General features: G+C 37.9%; 1 protein-coding gene across 8 annotated transcripts in view; it reads right to left on the reverse strand.

Moving 5' to 3' along the window:
- akap9 (A kinase (PRKA) anchor protein 9) overlaps window positions 1-22,066 on the reverse strand; it is a 95,489-nt gene that overhangs the window by 12,966 nt on the left and 60,457 nt on the right. For 5 of the 8 annotated variants that reach the window (XM_032581333.1, XM_032581332.1, XM_032581328.1 and 2 more), the window contains 13 exons: window positions 21,400-21,486; window positions 18,806-19,810; window positions 17,555-17,695; window positions 16,833-16,877; window positions 16,615-16,755; window positions 15,226-15,270; window positions 12,999-15,143; window positions 12,387-12,444; window positions 12,116-12,237; window positions 10,952-11,140; window positions 9,850-10,020; window positions 9,546-9,651; window positions 8,325-8,517 (listed from right to left, as the gene is read on the reverse strand). In XM_032581333.1, coding sequence (XP_032437224.1) covers window positions 8,325-8,517; window positions 9,546-9,651; window positions 9,850-10,020; window positions 10,952-11,140; window positions 12,116-12,237; window positions 12,387-12,444; window positions 12,999-15,143; window positions 15,226-15,270; window positions 16,615-16,755; window positions 16,833-16,877; window positions 17,555-17,695; window positions 18,806-19,810; window positions 21,400-21,486 — 4,448 coding nt within the window. The remainder of the gene's footprint in view (window positions 1-8,324; window positions 8,518-9,545; window positions 9,652-9,849; window positions 10,021-10,951; window positions 11,141-12,115; window positions 12,238-12,386; window positions 12,445-12,998; window positions 15,144-15,225; window positions 15,271-16,614; window positions 16,756-16,832; window positions 16,878-17,554; window positions 17,696-18,805; window positions 19,811-21,399; window positions 21,487-22,066) is intronic. The other 3 variants (XM_032581330.1, XM_032581331.1, XM_032581334.1) reach the window with 3 other exon arrangements.

The raw sequence follows: 22,066 nt of genomic DNA on the forward strand, positions 1-22,066 counted from the left end.
TAAATTGTCTCTAATAGGTATTTAGACCTGACATTATTTGGTCCTTCGAGCCGGATGCCAATATACCGGAAGGATTCCAGCGGGCATGGTGGACCCCAGTAAAGACCGTGCGCACGGCAAGTTTCCTAGTGGAAGCTTATCAGAACCTGTTAAAGGGCTGGCGCTCTGCCTGCCTGCTGGGATCTTACGGTTGACGGCTCTGAGGGGAAGACAGGAGAGGGTGAGTAGATTCTTGTTTAAATGTGTGGCGAATGACTGAGGGTCATTGCGCGAATAAGAAAACCCTGTCAATTCTAGACTCTAACAGGTAAAAATAAAACATAATATCCGTGAAGGGCGTCCGAAGCCCTTGGCCAAAAGTTCGTGGAAAAACAACAGGCGCACGGAGCCTAGTATAAACCTGCAGTAAAATTTAATAAAATTGTAATTGGAACGGATGGCGGAGTCCGGCGGAGCAGGCGCTTAAGTTCCGCAACAAACGTATGATTGTGAGTGTGATTGGAGATTTAAATACCATTTGGTGTTTTATCTCATATAAAAACAGTAGGGTTGTAACCAGCAAACCTGTCTTGGATGCAGAGGTAAGAACCCCCCACTCGAAAGAGTTGAAGCGGGGGTTACCACTACAGGTATTTTTAATTGCTGGCCTGCTGAAAAGATCTCCAGTTTATAGGATTCCCTATGAGTCGGACAAACTGGGCTAAATTGTATAAATAAATAAAAAATGGGCAAAGTATAAGCAAGAATAAGCCAACACACAGTTTGAAATCAAATGACTGGAAATATGTTGAAAATCAGGATCCGCATAAAATAAAATATTTAGATAAATGGTTAACAAACTACAACTTTGACGGCCGTCTAAATTCACAGAAACTAACAGTATTGCAGGATAACATAAAATAAAAACAAAGTCAAACCCACAGAAATGAAAGAATTTGATGTTTTATAGAAGGGAGGATGATGAGACAAGTTTCAGAAGTGTGAAAAGGCAGGCAGACGAGCAGGGAGCAGCAGGAGGGGGAGGGGACGTAGCTGAAGTTACCAAATACCAAAATAACAAAACAGAAGGTGAGAAACAAATAATACAAAATGCAAAACTATACCCCGACTTGCCCTCACCCCCACAATATGAAAAAGGTAGTGAGGGATCTATTACTAGATCACAAAAAGCAAACTTTAAGTGGTCTAAGAACTGGGGAGAAATTTTGGTGCAGGGAGCTGTAGCTCCCACTGGGCTTTTTTCTCCCTCCCCCATGTTGCCCTTCAGAAGAGGCAAATAGTCAGCCACACACACACTGATCTTTATCCTATGATACAAGTAGCAAATCCTACTGTAAGGGACGATGGAGCAGCGCCCACGATTCTGGTATATAGAACGTGGACCCTGGAGGATATAAAAAAGGCGCTTTTGGAGACAGCTGATGTTTAAAAGCAAAAACAGGACAGTTGTCTGCATTTTTATTATTGAGCATTCCCTTTTCTAGTGAAGGCGTTTCTCTTGATTCCGATATTGTTATAGTTAGTACATTTTCAAATACATTCCATATACTAGATTAGTACTTGGAGCTTTGGTAATATACTTTAATCTAACACACTATTGCTATTAATATTAACAAAGTATATCAGAAATTAAACCTAAGTGTTTCCAAGATTCCTAAGTTTGTGAACAACTCCAGATGCAACTCTACGCTCCTGGGAAACCCCCGACCTCTGACCTGTGAGCCGGGGAAGATATTCTTTATGGCCTCCTAATTTAAAGCCTTTCAGGAGCATGTTTGTTTTATGGCAGCTTTAAGTTACAGCCTTGCCAGGCTCTGAAGTCCTACCTTGCATCAGCTTGTCCAGATAGGAATGTTGATCTATTTAAACGCACATGGCATTAGCTTAACTATATTAAACCATCAAAAATAGCCATATTTCCTTAACAATACCCAAAACAGAGTTTAGACCAAAAGTTAAGCATTATCCTTTAAAAACAGATGCACAGGAGGGAGCCAAGTCTTGTTATATGTAGATGATGTTTTATTAGCATCTCCAAACATGAAAATCTGTAAACAAGACACTTTAGCGCTTCTAAAACATTTAGCTGAGGAAGGTCATAAGGTCAATAAGAATAAACTCCGACTGTGTAAAGAACGAGTAAAATATTTGGGTCATAATTTAAGTGCAGGAGGGCGGACCATAATGGAGGATAGAAAAATAACGATTCTCCAGGCACCAAAACCGCAAAAAAAAAAAAAAAAAAAAAAAAAAAAAAAAAAAAATAGATGATGTCTTTTCTGGGGTTAACTAACTATTGTCGAAACTGGGTGCCTAACTATGCAGAAATTGTGGCCCCTTTAAGCAAATTAATGTATGAAAAAGATCTGAAAATGTCTTCCTCTTTGGAATGGACAGAGGCAGCAGAGACAGCACTAAGTGAAATAAAACAGGCCCTAGTGTCAAGTGCTGCGCTCGCCTTACCAGACTATAAAAAAAACATTTTTTCCAGATGGTGGATTGCAAAGGTCAGTATATGACCTCGGTGCTAGTTCAGCAACATGGTGATAAAATGAGACCAATAGCATATTTTTCTTCCAAACTTGATAGTGTGGCGTGTACCCAGCCTCCCTGTGTGAGAGCAGTGATTGCTGCTTCAATGGCAGTAGAAGTTAGTGCTCCTATTGTACTGTTTCATCCATTAACATTAAAAGTACCACATGCAGTTTCAGCACTATTATTACAAACAAATATGACTTTCTTATCGCCTGCGAGGCATCTCTCCTGTATGAGTACATTATTATCACAACCTCATCTAACTATTGAAAGATGCACGATTTTAAGATCCTGCAACTTTGTTACCTCTTCCAGATGATGGTACAAAGCATGATTGTCAGGAAATGGCAGAACAAAATGCAAAGAGTAGAAATGATTTAAAAGATCTACCATTAGATCACGGTGAAATACTTTTTGTTGATGGTTCCTCAAAGAAAAATGTACAAGGGGAAACTCAAACCGGTTATACAGTAGTGACTGAAAAAAAAAAATAGTGTTAAAAGCTGAAAAACTTCCCTCACACTACTCGGCTCAGGCTGCAGCATTGATAGCGCTAACCACCGCTTGTAAACTAATGAAAGATAAAGCAGTGACGATTACACCGATAGTCAATATGCGTTTGCAACAGTACACACGTTTGCACAGTACTGGCAAAATAGGGGTATGATAACTTCTACAGGAAAACCAGTAACTCATGCAGACCTATTAAAATATTCTATTTATGGATTTATTTCTTTTTTAAGAACTTTTAATGCATTACAAAAGGTCATTTCATTTCAAAAAATGCCTACAGAAAGAAGAGAGGGCTGCAAATGAAATAAGGAAATAAAGTTAATAAATAAATAGAAACAGGCTCTAACTGTAAGAGGCATTGCTCCGATAACAACAAACTGTAGTATGCAACCGATTCTAGATAGTTTCAAAATCAGTCTTTTTAAACTGATCAAAACTTTAGGATAGATAAAATATTATTAAATCTACAGGAATTATGGATGAAGAAGACAGAATAAAATAGAAGTAACTCACTTGTTGACTAGAAATTGATTGAATATAGAAAAAGTTTGCTACACTGTACAAATTTGTTGTTGAAGGATAATATTAAGTTAGAAATAACTTATGGGTTAATCAAAGTGGATCTGGTGGAACTTTTGTAGAGAATAATGTAGATCAGGAGACTTGCAGCCCCCCCCCCTTGTAGCAGCTCCGCAGGGGGGCCACAGAGTTGGGCTGTAACTGCTACCCCACTAGATTCAACTAATTAACATGTGAAGCTATTAGCATACCACTATTTTTAAGCGCGAAGCAACCCCCACTTGTAGTAACTCAACAAGACAGAACGGGAAGGTGTGATGTAAATCACTTTCGCTCCCAACATCTTAAAGTACCTCCTGACAAAATATCAGTAGAGGAACAACAAAAGGTTTTTAAGTTCAAATTTTAAAACTAGAAGAAACTAAAACATATCTGATGATTCGAGTGCCAAAAGCCTAATAAAGAATTAGGAGTTCCTCTTGAGATCCTTATCGGCTCTCTTTCCTGCCATAAAGTCGGCCCCTCCGAGAAGTGGGGGAGGGATTTTATGGTGGGGTTATAGATTTGCTTTGTGATCTTTTTATTTTTGAATTTGTTTTCGTTGGTCTGACTTTTTGGTTGGCTATTTGTTTGTGCACTCATTTAGTTAACTGTAAGTGTCCGTTCTTTATATTTGTTAAATATAACAAATTAATTTCTTTCTTTTGAGTTACCAGTTTCCTCTGGACCTGTTGCTCATCATACAGATGAGCTCCAGCTGATTGGTGTCCATATATGGGTGTCAAACTTCCTTAGCGGGCCATTCCATTTGTTCACCCAGGGAGGGGAAATTTGGTTTTTATTTTAATTTCTTTCATTTGTAGATTTAGTGATATTTTGACCAGTATTTTTTAGGTTTTTGGGTGTTAATTACCCCTATTAAGTGTTAATGGTCTGATCAGCCACTATTTAAGTTCCCCTCATGTCTTGTTTGTTAAGTCAGTTTGTGCTTGAGTTTGTTCTGCTACCGACTGAATTGTACTTTGTTATGTTGATTTTAGTTTGGGCCCAATTTATCATTTTTGGATTTTCTTTGTAGACTATAGTTTTTGAATTTTCTTCAACGTCTCTCTGGCTGGTTAATGCGAAACCTTCACAGAGTCTAAATTGGTACACACGCCTTGTCAAACACTAGTGAAAATTTTTGAGGAGTTTGTAAAATAAATTATCTGACAATCATAAGAGTTAAATGAGATAAGGAGTTTTAAAACTGTAACATGAAGTGTTTTGGGAAAATAGTAATCTTGAAGATTTAAAGCATGCTAAAATAAATTGTTTTGTTTGTTTTGACGAGTTTCACCTTTTGGGAAAAAGGCAGCATTGAATTTGGTAGAATTTCTCAGGGAACATCATAAACCTGTTTTATCAACATCGTTATTTAAAAGTCGTAGAAATGTGATGCATTAGCAGATAATGCATCAACAGGGGGGAGAATATTGTTATAGGTTTATCTTTTATATTACTTAAATAAAATTTTTTTTATTTTTGAAGAACATGTTTGATCTGTGTTACACATAAAAAAGTGAAAGGAAAGATATGGTCGGGTGAAAGATGTTTCTTTTGAATGGTTTTGAGTCGTTCTCCATTAAAAGATGTTCTGACAAGGGGGCTAAAATATTTTGTAACCAATAGATAACAAATTTATAGCAATTACTGAAGCATATTTTGATAAATTAACTTAGGAAAACAATTATAGAAATTAAAAATATTATTGTGTTAGCCATTTTCAGAGCATTAATTTAATGGAGCAAAAATGTTTAAAGAAATGTTTTGAAGAATCTGTTATTGATTAAAGTTATCACTAATCAGTAAAAGTACTCAGGTGGGATTATAATAATTTTTCTAAACTTGATTTTTGTTTTGATTTACATCCATTTAAAACGATTTTGAATGAAACGTTAAATTCAACGACAAGTAAAAGACCTAGGTAAAATTGATATATTCTGAAAATGTCTAGATTTGTTAAATTATACAATGACATTATAATTTCTCTAAGTTTAACTCTTTTGAATTTTTGTTTAAGGAAAACATGTTGAATGTTTTAGACAAATAACCAGTAAGATCCAGTTTGTACTATAAAAGTAATTTAAACTGGACTGTCTAATTCACATTGATATTCATTGTTTTGATGATAAATGTAAACTGTACAACTGCAGCAAATTTTAAGCTTTTGTTTATTGTTTTGTTTTGTTTGTTTAGTTTTATTTTATAAGATTGGTTTAAGAGAAAGATCTGCATATGTTTAACATTTTGGCAAAACATTACTTTGGAAACATGTCTTTTGAAGCTGGTGGTAACAGGGTTTTGTGCATTAGTTTCTCTGTTAGTACCTGTATCTGTATATCCTACATCTGCTGAAGATCTAATACTCTCTTTGTCTAGTGTTTTATTTCAGAAGAGGCAACACTTACAGAAACGTGAAAGGACATGGAAAATACAGATACTGATCCGACATACATCGATGCCATCGGAGTCCCTAGTGGAGTGCCTGATGAATATAAATTAGTTGATCAGGTCGGGGCTGGTTTTGAATCTACAATTTGTTGGTGGTGCACGATTAACAAAAACGAAGACAGAATAAATTACATCCATTACAATGTGCAAAAACTGGGAAATTGGACACAGGCTGGTTTCGAGGCAGTGCATGAACAGCTGGCTGCTACTTCACTGATGGCTTTCCAGAACCGTATAGCTCTTGACATGTTGCTGGCTGAGAAAGGAGGGGTGTGCATGATTTTTGGAGAAAAATGTTGCACATTTTTACCAAACAATACAGCAGCTGATGGAAGCTTAACGAAGGCCATTACAGGGCTTTGCACCCTTAATGGCAAAATGAAGGAACACTCTGGAGTGGATACTTCCATGTGGGATGCATGGATGGATGCCTTTGGGAAGTATAGAAACCTTGTGTCCTCTGTCTTAGTATCAATTGCAGTTTTGCTGCAATTTTGACTTTGTGTGGATGTTGTTTTGTTCTGTGCCTGCGTTCTTTGTTTAACCGTCTCATTACCACAGCGATTTCACCCATGGAGGACCAGATGGCACAGATGTATCCTTTATTAGAGAAAAAATCTGATGTTGACAAAGCCTACTCTGATGATGACTCTTCTTCTGACAGGTATCCAGATCCTAATTTTTGGACTGGGTATAACCCCTGAGTGTAAAAATGTTTGCTTTCCAAAAAATGAACTCCCAGCGGAAATCATTTGAAGTGACTGTTTTTGGAGGGATATTAGACGACACCAAATATTTGTTAAACAGGAGGGAAATGTTAGGTAAATTGTATTTTTAGTAATTATCAAATATTTGTTGTATCATGTAGCCTTGTAGTTACATTTAGATAATGTTTCTGTGTGTTAAATAACTTTGATTCTATCCTGAGACTGCCCTGGGAAATAGGGGTGACAGCTACTCTCAGCAGCTGTTGCCCTGCAGGACTTCCTACAAGACAGAGGTGTTAATTGCTCTGTGCTGCTTTGTGATACAAAGCCGTTGCTTTGAAGCTATGCAATGTGTCTTGTTTCACACCGGGCCTGGAGCAAGAAAGATTTAGAGTATAGATAACATGTGTCTAGAAGTGAATATTATTTAGCGCTGCAACCATGTGATGAATGCTTTGACTCCACCCTTTTAGAGTTGCAGCGCCCCGTGTGGCAGGGTTTCCTAAAGATCAATAAAAGAGAGGAACAGACAGATGTGTTTCCAGAGTAGTCGGAGATTTGTAACTGGAAACATCTCTCTGTCTGCTCTCCTCGCGAGTATAAAAGAATCTAACTCTCTTGCCTTTCTTGTGTTGTTTAAATTGTCTCTAATAGGTATTTAGACCTGACAATGCCATTACAACTGAGAAGTAAGGGGAGCACCACTCATGGGGTAGCTTTTCATTTATGACCAAAATTTTATTTTTTAAACAACAAAACCTGGAGGACTTCATGTTATTTCCACAAACATGTCTCACAGCATTCATATCTCATAAGACATTTAATAATCCTTAATAAAAACAGGTTAACAGATTTTTTCTTAAAACATTAGCAGTTTTATTTGCAACTCCACCATGAAAATAAAACTTATTTCAACTTTAATCTTGAGTTGTTCTTTATCTCCAATTAGTTTTAATTATTTCTTAGACTTTTCATAATAATTGTAGCTCAAAGTGTTTTTTATTCACCGTTTGTATCTATTGACAAAATCTGTTCGGGAAAGTCATTTTATCCTTGCTGTGTAGAACCTTTGTTTGTTTTCAGCAGCAAAAGTTTATCATGAAAAACAGCCATTTGGTGCATTTACAGAAATGTTAATTATTCTGCATCATCCAAGTCAAATAAATTAATACATTTCAAATTTTAATGTTTTAAAGAATGATTTGGATTTAACATGTTTAAAGGTGAAGTTATATTGTTTATTTATTGAACTAAGAACTTTGGATTGGTGTAAATCTTCAATCTGGATTGTTGTTGTTACTGAATCAACTTCAGAGAATGATTTTTAATCCGATAAAAGATGACTCCAACCTCCCTTTTAATATTTCTAATCATCTAAAAATGTATCTAGTCTTTGCAAAGTCAAATATATTACACAAATCCAAGTTAGTTTTTCTTCTTCCTTGAAGTTTAGATAATTCTTGCTTACAAAAACAACACACTGCATTAAAATAAACACGAATCATCTGATACACCTAAACAGTACCGTAAAAAAGTGATTTCATCTTGGTGTCTGACCTGAGTGTGTCCAGCTCTTTCAGGTGTTTCTGTTGGGCCGTCAGCGTCATCTCCAGCTCCAGTTTAGTCTGAGAAAGTTCTGCTTTCATTTCCTCTAAGATCAACCGGTCTGCCTCTGCTGCTCCATCAGCTGCTCCTCCTCTCCGCTCCTCCATGTTTCCAGCAGCAGCTAAAGACAAACCAGGCCGTCCACCTACACAATAAAACAAGTATTATTTATACAAATAGGATGAAGTTAAGGTGTAAAAATTAGAAATGCTGATATTTTAGTGATTAAATAGACATTTTTAAAGCAACTAAAACGTGAAGTGGATCTAACCCTTGTTGAAATGCAAGGTTTTTGTGACATAAAGCAACAATAAGAGCTCATTTTGAAACATTTCCCACCTTTAACGTGGATAAAATGTGAAAAGAAAAAATTAGCACACCTTTAAATTGATACCCTGTGAAAGAATTTATTCATTCAGTTTTAGCATTCAGTCTTCTTCAGTTCACACCTGCCAACAATTACAGTGAATCTGATATATTTAAATAAAAAAAAAAATCAAACGATCCACAAGAATTTTCTTGACACTTTTTTTTTTTTTTATCTGTATACTTTAGCTAAACTCAGGGATGTTTGGCTTAAAATATTAACAAAACTGAACATTTTCCCCAAAACTGATGGAAGTCCAAGAAACTGTTGATCATAAGAAGATGCCGACAGCATCATCTGAAAAAAAAAAAAAACACTTCACCACAATCTCCTTCACTCTCTATGTGTCTGGAGTGACTTTTCTTCTAAAGAAACATCCAGATCTAAATAAAATTATCTATAAACTTGCAGGAGAATGTGTTATGATGTTATCATACCAACTGGACATTTTGGGGAAAACCAGAAGGCACGTTTATCAAAAAAACTCCCCACTGTGCATCATCGATGGGACACAGTGTTGGCCGCATCATGCTGTGGGGTTATTTTTCTTCTGATGGAAGTGGAGTTTTAATCAAAGTGTGTGAAATTACAGTGTTGTGGTGTATTTACAACGATGTAAAAAGAACGGGAGAACTTTAATGACTTTTTAAACCCTGAAACTGAATCAAAAGTTGTTCAAACAAAGTATTAATCTAAGACTGTGTACACCTCTTTATTGGTTTGCTTTTCAGCTGACTTGAACAGGATGTATTTTTTTTTGTCACAGCCAGCTGTAAAGATGTTTAAATGTTTATCGTCTGATTTACTTTGATGGAGTTGCTCCAGTTGACCCCGGAGCTGCTGGATCTCAGAGAGGAGACTCGACCTTTCTGCGACCTGGAGCGAACCCATGGCCTCCCGGTGGTGAGCGTCCTGCGTCAGGACGACACAATCAAGGTAACAACCAGTTCAAACATCAACAAGCGACACAAAGTACAGCTTTGATTAAAATTCATTTCAATTAAAGTCCTGTTTATACACATAAATAACATTATAAAATACCTTCATTCTCCTTTGCATGAGTTGTAACTTTTAAATTATGAAAATCTAATAATTTCTGTTGTTTCACACCTGCTCAGCCAGCAGGCGCTCCAGATGATTGAGGTGAACAATGGCGTCGCTGGTGTCAAGTCGATCCAGCTGGCTGTAGAGGGCGCTCTTCAGCACGCTCCTCTCCCTCATGAACACCTGCCGCACTGCGTCCAGCAGCTCCGCGCGCCAGTCGGCGACGCCACGCAACGTCTGCAGGACGACACCGAGATTAATTTGATTTCAAATTAAAAGTGGGGAATACTTTAATGATTCCAAAGAGAAATTAAATGTTACTGCAACTCATATTAATTAAAAATTATTCAAAGAGTTGTTGTAGATGTGATGGCAGGAAAGATCTGCTATAGCAGTCTGTATTACAGCAAATCTGAAGAAGCCTCTGACTAAAGACACTTTTTCCAAGATATAAACACCAATTTCATGTTATTTTTACATTATTTCCCACACATATCAAGATCCAACAGAAGAAAACATACCATCCTCTTTTGGAAAATGTTTTTCTTCATTTTAACTGTGAAATTGCACCAGAGAACTTTAATGACTTTTTTTTTTAGCCCTGAAACTGAATCAAAAGTATTAATCTGAGATCTAAGGGTGTGCACACTTCTTCAGCCTAAAACCTAAAAAATGACACAATGTTTTAAAAAATGTCAACACATTTCCTGTTTGACATTAATAAAAAATTAGTTAACTTAGTTTTAGCTTTTTTTTAAAAGGTCAGGCTCTGAACTAGTGTTATTTATCTGGACTCGAGGTGAAAACGACTCTCTGGGTTGTAAAGGTTGCAAAATTCTGGTATAAATTATAAATGCATGGATATATTTGTTGTTTTTATTGTTTAAAAATGTTTATTTACAGATCAATCTGATAGAAATACAAGTGAAGTAACGCCATCTTAACATGAGTTGCACCATTTGTATTAATTAGCACTTTTAAACCAACAATGTGATCCTCAAATATTACATTTCCTTTTTTTAAAAAGGGATGGACAGATTTGACTCAAAATGTGAATGCAAACTTTTACTTTTAAAACAAACAAGTTTTTTTAGCCAATCCTCTCCCTGTAAACGCCGGCCTCTGATTGGCTGAGCCTCATCAAACTGCGTGTTGATGCTTCCAGTACCTGTGATTGGCTGTGCGTCTGCATCTGGGTGATGAGGCCTTTGAGCGACTGAACCGTCGCCAGCAGGGCGTCTCTCTCCTTCGCCCAGCCGTCCGTGTTGAACTGGCCGCCCGGCTCTCCTTCGGGCAGCGGCAGCTCGGATAGGGACAGAACCTGCATCCCTTCCTGGTGAACCTCACGCAGCAACGTCTGCGTGCCACAAAACCCCAAACAGAAAAAAACTTACTTTATGGAAGCATGAAACTCTACGAAGGAGTATTAAGCTAACAGAGTAAAGTGATATTACAAGAATTAAGATGCAGAAGAAGAAAATTACAAGAAAAAAAGTTGTTTTAATCTGAAGGGAACAACTCGTCAAATTTGTGAATTGTTTTCTTCCAATTTCAGTCGTGTTTGATTGTTTGGACCAACGTTTAAAAATCCTGCTGCAGATAATAATTTGATGCTGATGTGTTAAAAGATTAAGTATTTCCTTATTTGAAAACAAAGTATAACGTCACAAAATGCTTGGTATTCCTCATTTTAAATTATTTTTCATGGAGGAATTTTTAGAAAATTACTAATTCATCCTCCTAATATTTATTTATCTTATAAAAGTAAAAATAATAAGACAAATAATCGTTTGACATGAAATTTTTCTGGCATGACAATTTGTCTTGTTTTTTCTGCTTTTACTTTCTTTTTGTGACCCGATTCTCGCATTATTCCGGATTTATTCCTGTATTTTCTTTTCTTAGACTTGCCCTAATACAGTGGTTCCCAAAGATTTTCTTCTGGGCCTCCCTATGGGTTACAATAAAATCCCCCCCAAAAAGAAAAAAAAAAATCCACTGGGCACATACAGTATATTGTTCAACCAGACATAAACCTATACACATATTTTGTTTTCAAACTCCACTGAAGTTTATTTCACACTTCAGGTTGCAACAAAACAAACTACAAACCATATTTGTAGTTTGTTTTGAACTACAAAGATGGTGAAACACTTTTGTGTAACTTTTTTCATTCATTCATACCGCTTTCCCCCGTGCAATGGCACTGTGCCCCCTGTAGGGGGTGCGCCCCACACTTTGGGAACCACTGCCCTAATAATTCATCATACAGCACAATCAAAGCAGAGTGTAATTTATTTACCAGCCACCCACATCTGAAGGATGATTTTACCTTGATCCGGTCGGGCAGAGGATCGTCTGTTTCCCTCCCGGCGCCTTCTGGAGTCGACCTGAACTCCTGCTGTAAACTCGGGACGTCGAATCCGGTCCTCTGGCTGTAGTCCGAGCTGCTGTCTGCGAGACAGAAAAACAAACATCCTCAAAATTTTATATTTCCACTGAACAGTAACTCTGGGATTCCAACAAGAGCTAAATTAAAGGATAAGGAAGTGCAGCAGCAGAAAACTAATGATGGTTTATGGGCTGAATGTGACGTTTCTCACCACTGGTGTAGCCGTCTTTGAACTGGGAAGCAGGACGGTCTCGTCTTAATGGAGGCGCCTGTAAAGAACAAGAGCAGGTTAAACACAACTGCAGTAAGCAGAAATACCTCCTACAGGCATTTTTATAAAAAATTTAAAAATTTTTTTTAGCATTTTTCCAGAAATATTTTTGTATATTTATTAATTTTTTATAATTTCTTAATTTAAAAAAGTATTACATTTTCTCTTGATAAAAAAAAAAAAAAATTAAATATTTTTTTATTCTTTGTATGTTTTCTAAAAAACAAATTACAAATGACAGAAAATATTTTCTAATATTCTAAAATATTTTAGGTGCTTTAATTTCAATCAACCCTTCTGTGATTAGACCGAGCCACCAGAGTTTTTGTTTAGTTAGGAAGATATATTTAAATCAAAGCAAATTAAAGATGCAATTTTACCAGAAAAACATCTTAAAATTATGAGAAAAACATGGAAAGAGAAAAAAAAGCTTCTAGCAAATTGAAATTCAAGCCTTTTTAAGGATTTCAGTCACTCTTACAGGTTAAAACATGACAAAATACAAAGCTTAGATGTTGTGAACAGAGTGAACTCCATGTTTCTCGGACTCACCTCAGTGGAGCAGAGTTTGTCGATGACGGCCTTTAGACCTTTGCACTCGTCCTCCAGAGCTTGCGTGTCTCTGCGCAGGATCTCGCTCTCTGAGATGTGGCGCGCCTCCATGTCGAGGATCTCCGCCGCGTGCAGCTCCTGCATCTGGGCGATCTTCTCCTGAAACTCCCCGATCACTTCCTCGATCTGCTCCTTGGCGGCGGACTGGCTCAGGTCGCTCATCCGGAGGGGTTCGGTTTGCGTGAAGGAGTGCGTCGTGGCGTCGCGGTGCTGATCCAAGCTGCTGTTCGGCTGCGGGCTCGGCGTCTTGTGCGGGGCGGAGTTTTTCCGGGAAAGTGACGGCTTCTCTTTGGCGCTGCCCCCCTTCGCGGCTGGCTGCTTGGCGCCTTTCCGTTTGGGCTGAGCGGTGGATGTTGAGGAGACAGAGAACGGCGGCTGAGGAGACGGAGGAACAGATTCTGATGCCCTCATTAGCGCCTCCTGCAGCTCCGCTTTAAGCTTTGAAATCTCCTCCAGGAGTACCTCATTGTGCTGCCTGGAGAGTCTGAGCTCCTCGTTGGTGGCGTCCATATTGCTTCTCATCTCTTGCAGCTCCTCTCTGACCTTCGACAGAGATTCTTCACGACCTTGAATTTCTTCTTGAAGCTTCTCATTATGATATTTAGTCATCTCTTCTTTGGTGGTGTCTGCGCTCCTCCTCATCTCTAGCAGCTCCTCGGAAACAGAGGCTTCATGAACTCGGACTTCTTGATGAAGGTTCTCGTTACTCTGCTCTCCTTCGGAGGCGACCTCAGTCCTCATCTTCTGCTGCTCCTCTTTGAGCTCAGAGATACAGATCTCAAGAATTCGGACTTCTTCTTGAAGTTCCTCATTTTGCTGCTGATATTTAGTCAGTTCTTGTTTGGAGGCGTCTTCATTTCTCCTCATTTCCTTCAACTCCTCTTTGAGCTCAGAAAGCAAAACCTCACGACCTTGGATCTCATCTTGAAGCTTCTCATTTTGCTGCTGATATTTAGCGAGCTCTTCTTCTGTGGTGTCCATTTTGCTTCTCATTTCCTGCAGCTCCTCGTTGAGTTTAGAAATGGAGACTTTGTGAGTGTGAATCTCTTCTTGAAGCTTCTCGTTATGCTGCTGATATTTAGTCAGTTCTTCTTTGGTGGCGTCTGCACTCCTCATATCCGGTAACTCTCCAGAAACAGAGACTTCATGAGGTTCCTCGTTATTTTGCTCTTTTTTGGATTCAGTCCTTCTCACTTCCTGCAGCTCCTCTTCGAGCTCAGAGAGAGCGACTTCATGAACTCTGACTTCTTCAAGAAGTTCCTTGTTACATTGCTGATATTTAGCTAGTTCTTGATTGGAGGCGTCTGCACTCTTCCTCATCTGCTGCAGCTCCTCTTTGAGCTCAGAAAGCAAAACCTCTAGACCTTGAATCTCCTCCTGAAGTTTCTCATTTTGCTGTTGAGATTCAGCCAGCTCTTCTTTGATGGCGTCTGCACCCATCATGTCAGGCAAAACTTCACGAACTCTGACTTCTTGATGGTCTTCCTCGTCATGTTGCTCTTCTTTGGAAGCGACCGCAGTCCTCCTCATCTCCTGCAGCTCCGCTTTAAGTCTTGAAATGTCTTCCAGGAGTTCCTCGTTTTGCCGCCTGTAGCCTCTGAGCTCTTCGTTGGAGGCATCAACGCTGCTGCTCATCTCCTGCAGCTCCTTGGCGAGCGAGACTTCCTGAACTCGAAGTTCCTCGTTACGCTGCTGATGTTTACTCAGCTCTTCTTTGGTGGCGTCCTGGATCTCCTCGGAAACAGAAACCTCACAAACTTTCTCTTCTTTCCTCGTCTCCTGCAGCTCCTGTTTGAGCTCAGAAAGCAAAACCTCGCGACCTTGAATCTCGTCTTGAAGCTTCTCATTTCGCAGCTGATATTTCGTCAGCTCTTCTTTGGTGGCGTTCATTCTGCTTCTCGTCTCCTGCAGTTCCTCGTTGAGTTTAGAAAGGGAGATTTGGTGAGTTTGAACATCCACTTGAAGTTTCACTTGATGCTCCAGAGAGACGTTCAGTTCTTCTTTGGTGGAAGCTGCTTCTCTTTTGGCCTCCTGGAGTTCATGGAGGAGATCCGTCATGTCCGCTCCGTCCTCTGCAGCTTTTACCTGAAGGCACCAAATATTCAAAATTAAGTCAAAGATAATGAATTCAGAGCCAAGAATTAAAACAAAAGCAAGAGTGACTCACCTGGAAAAGTTCTCCTTTAAGGTGAGCGATGGTCATTTCCCGCTCCTGAAGTTTAAAATCAAACAGGAGAAAAGTGTGAACTCAAAGTTCCAACTAAGGCTGAAACGATTCACCAGATGAATCGAATAGTGAAATAATCATAAAATAATTTAGTAATTGATTAATCAAGAAGAAGGGCATCTGTTTAAAAAACCCCAGCATATATTCAGAGTAGTAACTATGTCAAAATTTAACAAAATGTATATAAATATGTTTCAGCTAAAATTCCTAAAGTAGCAAAGTTTTAGCTTCTCCTGGTTCAGCTTTACGTAAGTTAACAAAATGGAATTTAATTATTTCTTTATTTATTTCTAATATTGTATAAAAAAGTGCTTAAACAAAAAACCTTTAGAGTATGTAATTTACGACTAAAATATTTGTTAGTTGCCATAGTTATTCCAACTGATCAGTTCATCCATATTTAGTTGTTTGTTTTTTGCGGATCTATTAGTAGAAAAAGTGCCAGCAGCAAAATCGATGAAGCTTTAAAAGCAGTAAAAAGAAATAAAAACAAATATTACTAAAATACAGATTCTTTAAATGACCATTTGTGATCTTTGAATAATTTAATCAGTTCTTGTAAATAATTACCATTTTTGTTTTCAAAATGTTGATTAAATGTTGTCAATAGGCCAACATATTGTAATTTTTATGTCAGTGATTCAAAAACAAAAATATTTGTGGTTATAATTTGATACTCAACTTGTGATTTGGCAAATAAATAATAAGATAAGGGTAATTCAACCAGAAATAAAGGTGAAAAATGCCTTTTTTGAAAATAAATTCCAGTTTTTATACTTTACATTAATAAATAAAGGAGCAAATATCCAATCCTGGAAACTGAAATAAACAAAGTCAATATTTTTGCTAAATTTTTCCACTGGTCATCAATTAAGCCTTCTCAACAAAATTTTAAATAATGAAATTATACACCAGATTATTTTAACAATAATAAAATAAAGTACAAACAGTGGTATACATTTATTTGTTGAGAGTATGTCTTTAATTCAGGACTTGGTTTTACATATCACGGCTAAATCACATTCATAAAGAGTAAATATTTGTTTAATCTATACATTGAAAGTTGTTTGTTTATCAGAGTGATTTGTATTAAGTGTGAATGTGTGAGCTTTGAAGCCGTTCTTAAGTCAATTTTGTTATATTGAAACGAAGCCAACCTTCCACCCGCTCTGCTGTAAAGCTGATCGATCAGTCTAGCTCCAAATAATCAGAACACTGGAAGCTGATCTCATTATTGAACTTTAAACATGCAATAAGCCTCAACTAACTTCTTACATTCTACAAATTCTCATAATTTCATCTGCTGTTCCAGTCTGAGCTCCTGTTTACCTGCAGCAGCTCCTGCAGTTTGTCCAGACTCTCCCTGCAGCTGCTCAGCTCCTCTTTGGCAGACGCCGCCTCAGTCTGAGCCTCAGCCAGTCTCTCTTCAAGCTCAGACGTCTTCGACTCCTCGCCAGCAGCCGTTGACGTCTGCAGCGAAAACATGCAACTTTACGCTTTCTGTTCAGACGAATGTAAACTGGGAGGAATCCAGTTGGACTTCTTACCGTGTCCAGTTGGTCCTGGAGTCTCTCTACAGTCGCAGTTTTCTCCTGGAAATAAAAGTTCAGGTTTGTGAATGTAATAAAAGACCAACAGTGTGACGATAGTTGGCCTAATGTAGACGTCCAAGAAATTATTTGAGTAAAAAGGTATTTGGTAAAAAGCAACCAATCAAATAATCAATCATTTAATATTTAAAAATTACAACATCAGACGGACCAAAATATAACATAAGGTGGAAATTTTGGTATTTTAAAGACAAAAAAATGACAACTCTTTTAAGTAACAAAAAATGAAATCAGGGAAAATATTTTTTTCCAAATCAGCTTCTTTCAATAAAAAAACTCACATAGTTTTAACAAAAACTACAGGTGAGCGTTTGCATCTAGGCCAGCAAATTTTGTTGGATGATAAAACGATAATATTGTTGTTTTTAGCCGATTTTCAAATAAAATAATGGTAATAATGGCATAATAATGCAAGAAAACATTCTCAAAGATCAATAAACTTTAACACTGGAACTGAAAGATAAAACACAACAAATAAAATAAATGATAACGTTTCTGTAAACAAAACTGTCTTTCTAAGCACCAGACTGAAGACTTTTGTCGTCCAATTTTTAGTAGAAAGAGAAAAACAATAAATCATGCAAATGGAAATGACTGAGTTTGTTTTAATTAGCTGATTTATTGCGACAGGCCTGGATGGTATTAGCTGCAGGACGTACGTGGAGCTCCTGTCTGAGTCTGCTGCAGCTGTCCTGGAGGCTCTGCAGCTGCTCCTCGGTGGCGGACGCCTCCTCTCGGACCTCCTGCAGCTCCTGAAGGAGCGTCGACACGCCCGGCTGCTCGGCCTGAAGAGGAGGCCACTTTTATCAAAGATAAACAAATTATTACAGGCTGACATGTTTAAATCCATAGATTTAGAGCTCAGAGGAAACATCAGGCTGATATAATTTAGGCAGAATACTGAAGAGTGAAAACGTATTTGGTAAAAAGTCTCCTCAGGTACTGAGTAACAAAAAAATTACAAAATCAGAAGGACCAAAATATAAAGTTAAGTTACATTTTTTGTTTTTTAAAAGACGAAAATGACAATAATTCAACTAAGTATCAAAAATCAGGTATCAATACAACAATTTGAAAAAAAAATCACTTTAAAAAAAAAAAACACAGGCGAGTGTCTGTGTTTTGCTGGATGATAATATTGCAATAAACCACATTGTTGTTTTGAGAGCATTTTCAAGCAACATAATGATAATAGTGGCATAATAACACAAGAAGACATTCTGAAGATCAATAAACTTTAAATTCTAATGAACATTTAACAGGAATTGGAAGAAATATTTAATATTAAAAAAAATTAAACAAGAGAAATAATAAATAAAATGAATTATGAAATCTCTGTAGCCATTAGCCTTCACAATGCCCAACTCTGAGTAACTTAAATCTAATTTCCTCTGCACTCATTTATAGATTATTTTTAGATTAACATATTTGCATGTGCATGCTAGTTATTTATTGATTTATTTATATTCAGTCACATTTACATCACTTTTAGGTATATGTATATTTTATAAACTTGATCTTTTATGGTTATATTTGTATTATTAATATTTAACACCTTAGCTTGTCAATGAAGTGCTTTCTCTTTTATTCTAAACAAAATTGTCCTTCAAAAAATGGGCTGGTTGAGACCAAAGCAGCAGACTGAAGACTTTCATCATCCAGTTTTTGCTCATTTTAAATTATCATGTGATTAATTGATTTATTGCTTATTGTGTCTGGTGAATTTCTGGTTAAAACATGTTTTTTATTCTGTGAGTAGAGAATCCAGAAATTTTACTAAAGTACAAGTCGAAATACTTCGTAATAAAAGTAAAAATACTCCTAAAGTACGTCTTTTAAAAAAAGTCATTCAAGTAAATGAAATGTTAATGTAACTGGTTAACGTACTGCTGAACTCTCAGGTTCCTCACCTCGTTAGACGGCGCTGCTCTCTGTTGCGGCCCGGCCTTCATCCCACTGAGCAGCTCCATCAGAACCGCCAGCCTCCTCTCGTACTCCTGCACCTCCTCCTCGGAGCTGGAGAGCAGCTGCTTCTGCAGCTCCTGGTCCTTCTGCATCCCGCTCAGTCCGACCTCCAGGTCCCGAAGCTTCTGCGTCAGCTGAGCCACCTTCCCTCTTGGCGCCTGCCTGGCTGGACCAAGGCTGCTGAAATCCATCTGTGGGATGCCGAAGTCGCCGAACTCGTAGGCTGCGGGGCGGCTCTGTGCTTCTTGTTTTGAGGCTTCAGTCCTGTGCTGCTGCTGGAAGGCCTCCAGAGTCGCCTGGCTAACCAAAGCTTCAGCCACTTTCTCCGTCAGATTTCCCTCCAGAGTGGAAACCTTCTGCTGGAGATTGTCTGCATAGCTTTGAGTTTCCTCCACAAGAACCTGGCAGCGTTCCACCTCAGAGTCCTTCTCCTCAACTAGGACCTCCAGCTCCCGGATTCGCAGCTCCAGCTCCTCCACTCTGGACGCGGCGCTCTGCTCCAGCGCCTGAACTTCAGCCTGCAGAACCACCAGGCCTGCAGTTTTTTCTCTCAGAGCTTCTTCAAACTCACTTTCTGCGCCGCCCAGATTCTCCGTCTCAGCTAAGGCTTCTGCGCTCTGCTTCAGGCGCAGGTACGTCTCCAGCAGCTTGCTGTGCTCTGCTCTCAGAGTGTCCAGCTCTTTGGTGGCCAGGTCCATCCTTTGCTTCATTTCATCAAACTCCTCTTTGGTTGCAACACATCCTCCGCTTTCCAGCTCTTCTTTCGCCTCCTCCTCCGCCTCCGGCTGTTTTTGCTCGATGTTGGCCAGTTCCTGTTGGAGTTTCTCTATCACCGCGTTCAGCTGGTCCACCTCTTCTTCTCTGTCCGTCTTCAGGCGGTCCTGCTCACTCCGCAGATACTCTACCTGGAACTCCAGCTCTTTAATCAGTTCATCCTTTGCATCCATTTCCTGTAAGAAGAAGGAATACAGATTAATATCACAGCAGAGTGTTGATATTTGATGAGACCATGAACGTCCCACAACATGATTAAACCTCCGAGTCAAACGTTGGTCCTCGCAGTTTTTATTTAAAACCTTTAGAGATGCAACTCCAACATTTTGATTTCATACTTGTGGTTGTCACAAATATTAACTAACAAGACAAAATCAGGAACAAAAACGACACAAATTTCATTTCAGGAGAATCTGATTTTTTCTTCTTAAAAAAGACATAAAACTAGATCTGAAATATGTTTCAGGGCTTTCTGCTGACAGTAGTCAATCATTTATACTGGGATCATTGACAACATCTGTCCAGATGTGAAAAGTGTAAAACAGATTTCAACACTGCAAGAACTCAAAATCTTACCAAGTATTTATGGTCTAATTTCTAGTGTAAATACCTTAGTACATTTGAAATAAGACAACACTAGCTTATAGTAGCTTGTTTTAAGTCAATAATTTCTTTACATTGATTTAAAAAAGTTCTAGTTCTACTGGCAGATTATTTCACTTAGACATAATCTGCCAATGGAACTAGCACTTTTTCTTCAAAATTTAGAAATTATTTACTTAAAACAAGCTCATATATCTTGCTGAAAAGTTACTTGTAAGTTACTTTGTATTACTCCAAGTATACTAAGATATTTGCAGTAGAAACTAGACCAAAATACTGCAAGATGTTGTGTCTTTGCAGTGCCTCCATTGTTTGATACTAAAAATAGCAATAATTAAGCCAAAACTGTACAAACATATAAGATAAAACCACAATTATCTGTAGAAATGTCAGGGTTTACCACAGTGCATAAAAAGCCTGGCGGGCCACCAGGCTTTACTTGTGCCCCCACCAGGCTTTGCATTGTTTAATTATTTTAGTTTTTATTAATGATTGCCTTTTTAAAGACTTTATAGTTGGTGTTTCGGTATTAATCTTCCAGTTGTCCAATAACGCATAACTATCAGGTGATATTTTCAAATTTCCTGTCAACTTTAAACAGCTTTTAACTCAAAAACATGGCGGCTGGCTGGATGAATGACTGCCCTAGCGCCCCAACCACCAGGCTTAGCAAGTTTTCTGGGAGAAACCCTGTACGTTCTACCCATCCTGTTTAGATTTACTTAAAAATGCTATATTATTGCATTCTAAGCAATAAAATGATTATTTTCTTATTTGCATATTTTAACATATTTCTAAAATTGTATAAAAAAGGTTTAAGTGGTTGAATGAAAATTTGTTGAATATGCCGTTTTTCTTAGACAATTAATCGTCACATTACTAAAATAATCATTAGTTGCAGCCCTAAAGTTTTGTTAGAATCAGTTCACACATTAAGGACTCAGAGGCTTAATGAAAACCACCTCACAAGAGCAAACCACCTCAAAAACACAAGACGACGCTACGGATCTACTCACCGAAACCAACCAGAAAACAAAACCCCAGAAAATGAAACGAAGGGAGGCAGGGGGAGCAAAATAAAAACACACACAGAGGCATTTCTACAGAGCAATGCGCATATGAAATAAGACTGGCTCTATTTTTTATGCGCATGTTTGGTTACCTTGTTGTCAAAGGCGGCTTCCATGTGTTGATGCTTAGAGATCTGTTCATTAAGAAGAGCTATTTCTCTGTCCCTCTCCTCCATCACCTTCAAGAGTCAGAGATTATAACGCAACGGCTATTAACGAACACATCATAGTTATTATCCACTCAAAGTCTTTCTGTGGGGAGACTGGGAACTTGTTGGCTGAGAGAGTGGAAATGTCACGGCGATAAGCTTTGCAAAGCAAAATAACAGGGACAAAAAAGCTTAAAGATATGAAAAACAGAGTTAGAAAAGAAGGAAAAAGCATCTTTTTAATTTGTTGTACAAAGTAAAAACACAGTTTAAAATAAACAAGAAAATAAAAAGGGTTTTTTGAAATAATTTCAAGGCAAATTTGACCAAGATGTTAAATTGAAAAAGTTTACAACAAACCAATTTCTGCTATTTCAATGTCTTACAGAGTAATAATAGTTTATATTTATGTCAATCAGTCCCTCCAGAAAGTTAAGATCAAAACTTTTACTGTAAATTTATTCACAAGTTTTGCTCAGACTTGCAATTTTCAAGAAAAATCTAAACTTTTCCGCAAGTCTTGCCTTCTAATTTAACTTCCTGTTTCAGGATGTCTCTAAACGGAAACAATGACTGTTTTTCCCAGATAGAACCGTTTTGAAATGTTCTG

The sequence above is a fragment of the Xiphophorus hellerii genome, chromosome 13 (genome assembly GCF_003331165.1).
Source record: "Xiphophorus hellerii strain 12219 chromosome 13, Xiphophorus_hellerii-4.1, whole genome shotgun sequence".
Lineage (NCBI taxonomy): Eukaryota > Metazoa > Chordata > Actinopteri > Cyprinodontiformes > Poeciliidae > Xiphophorus > Xiphophorus hellerii.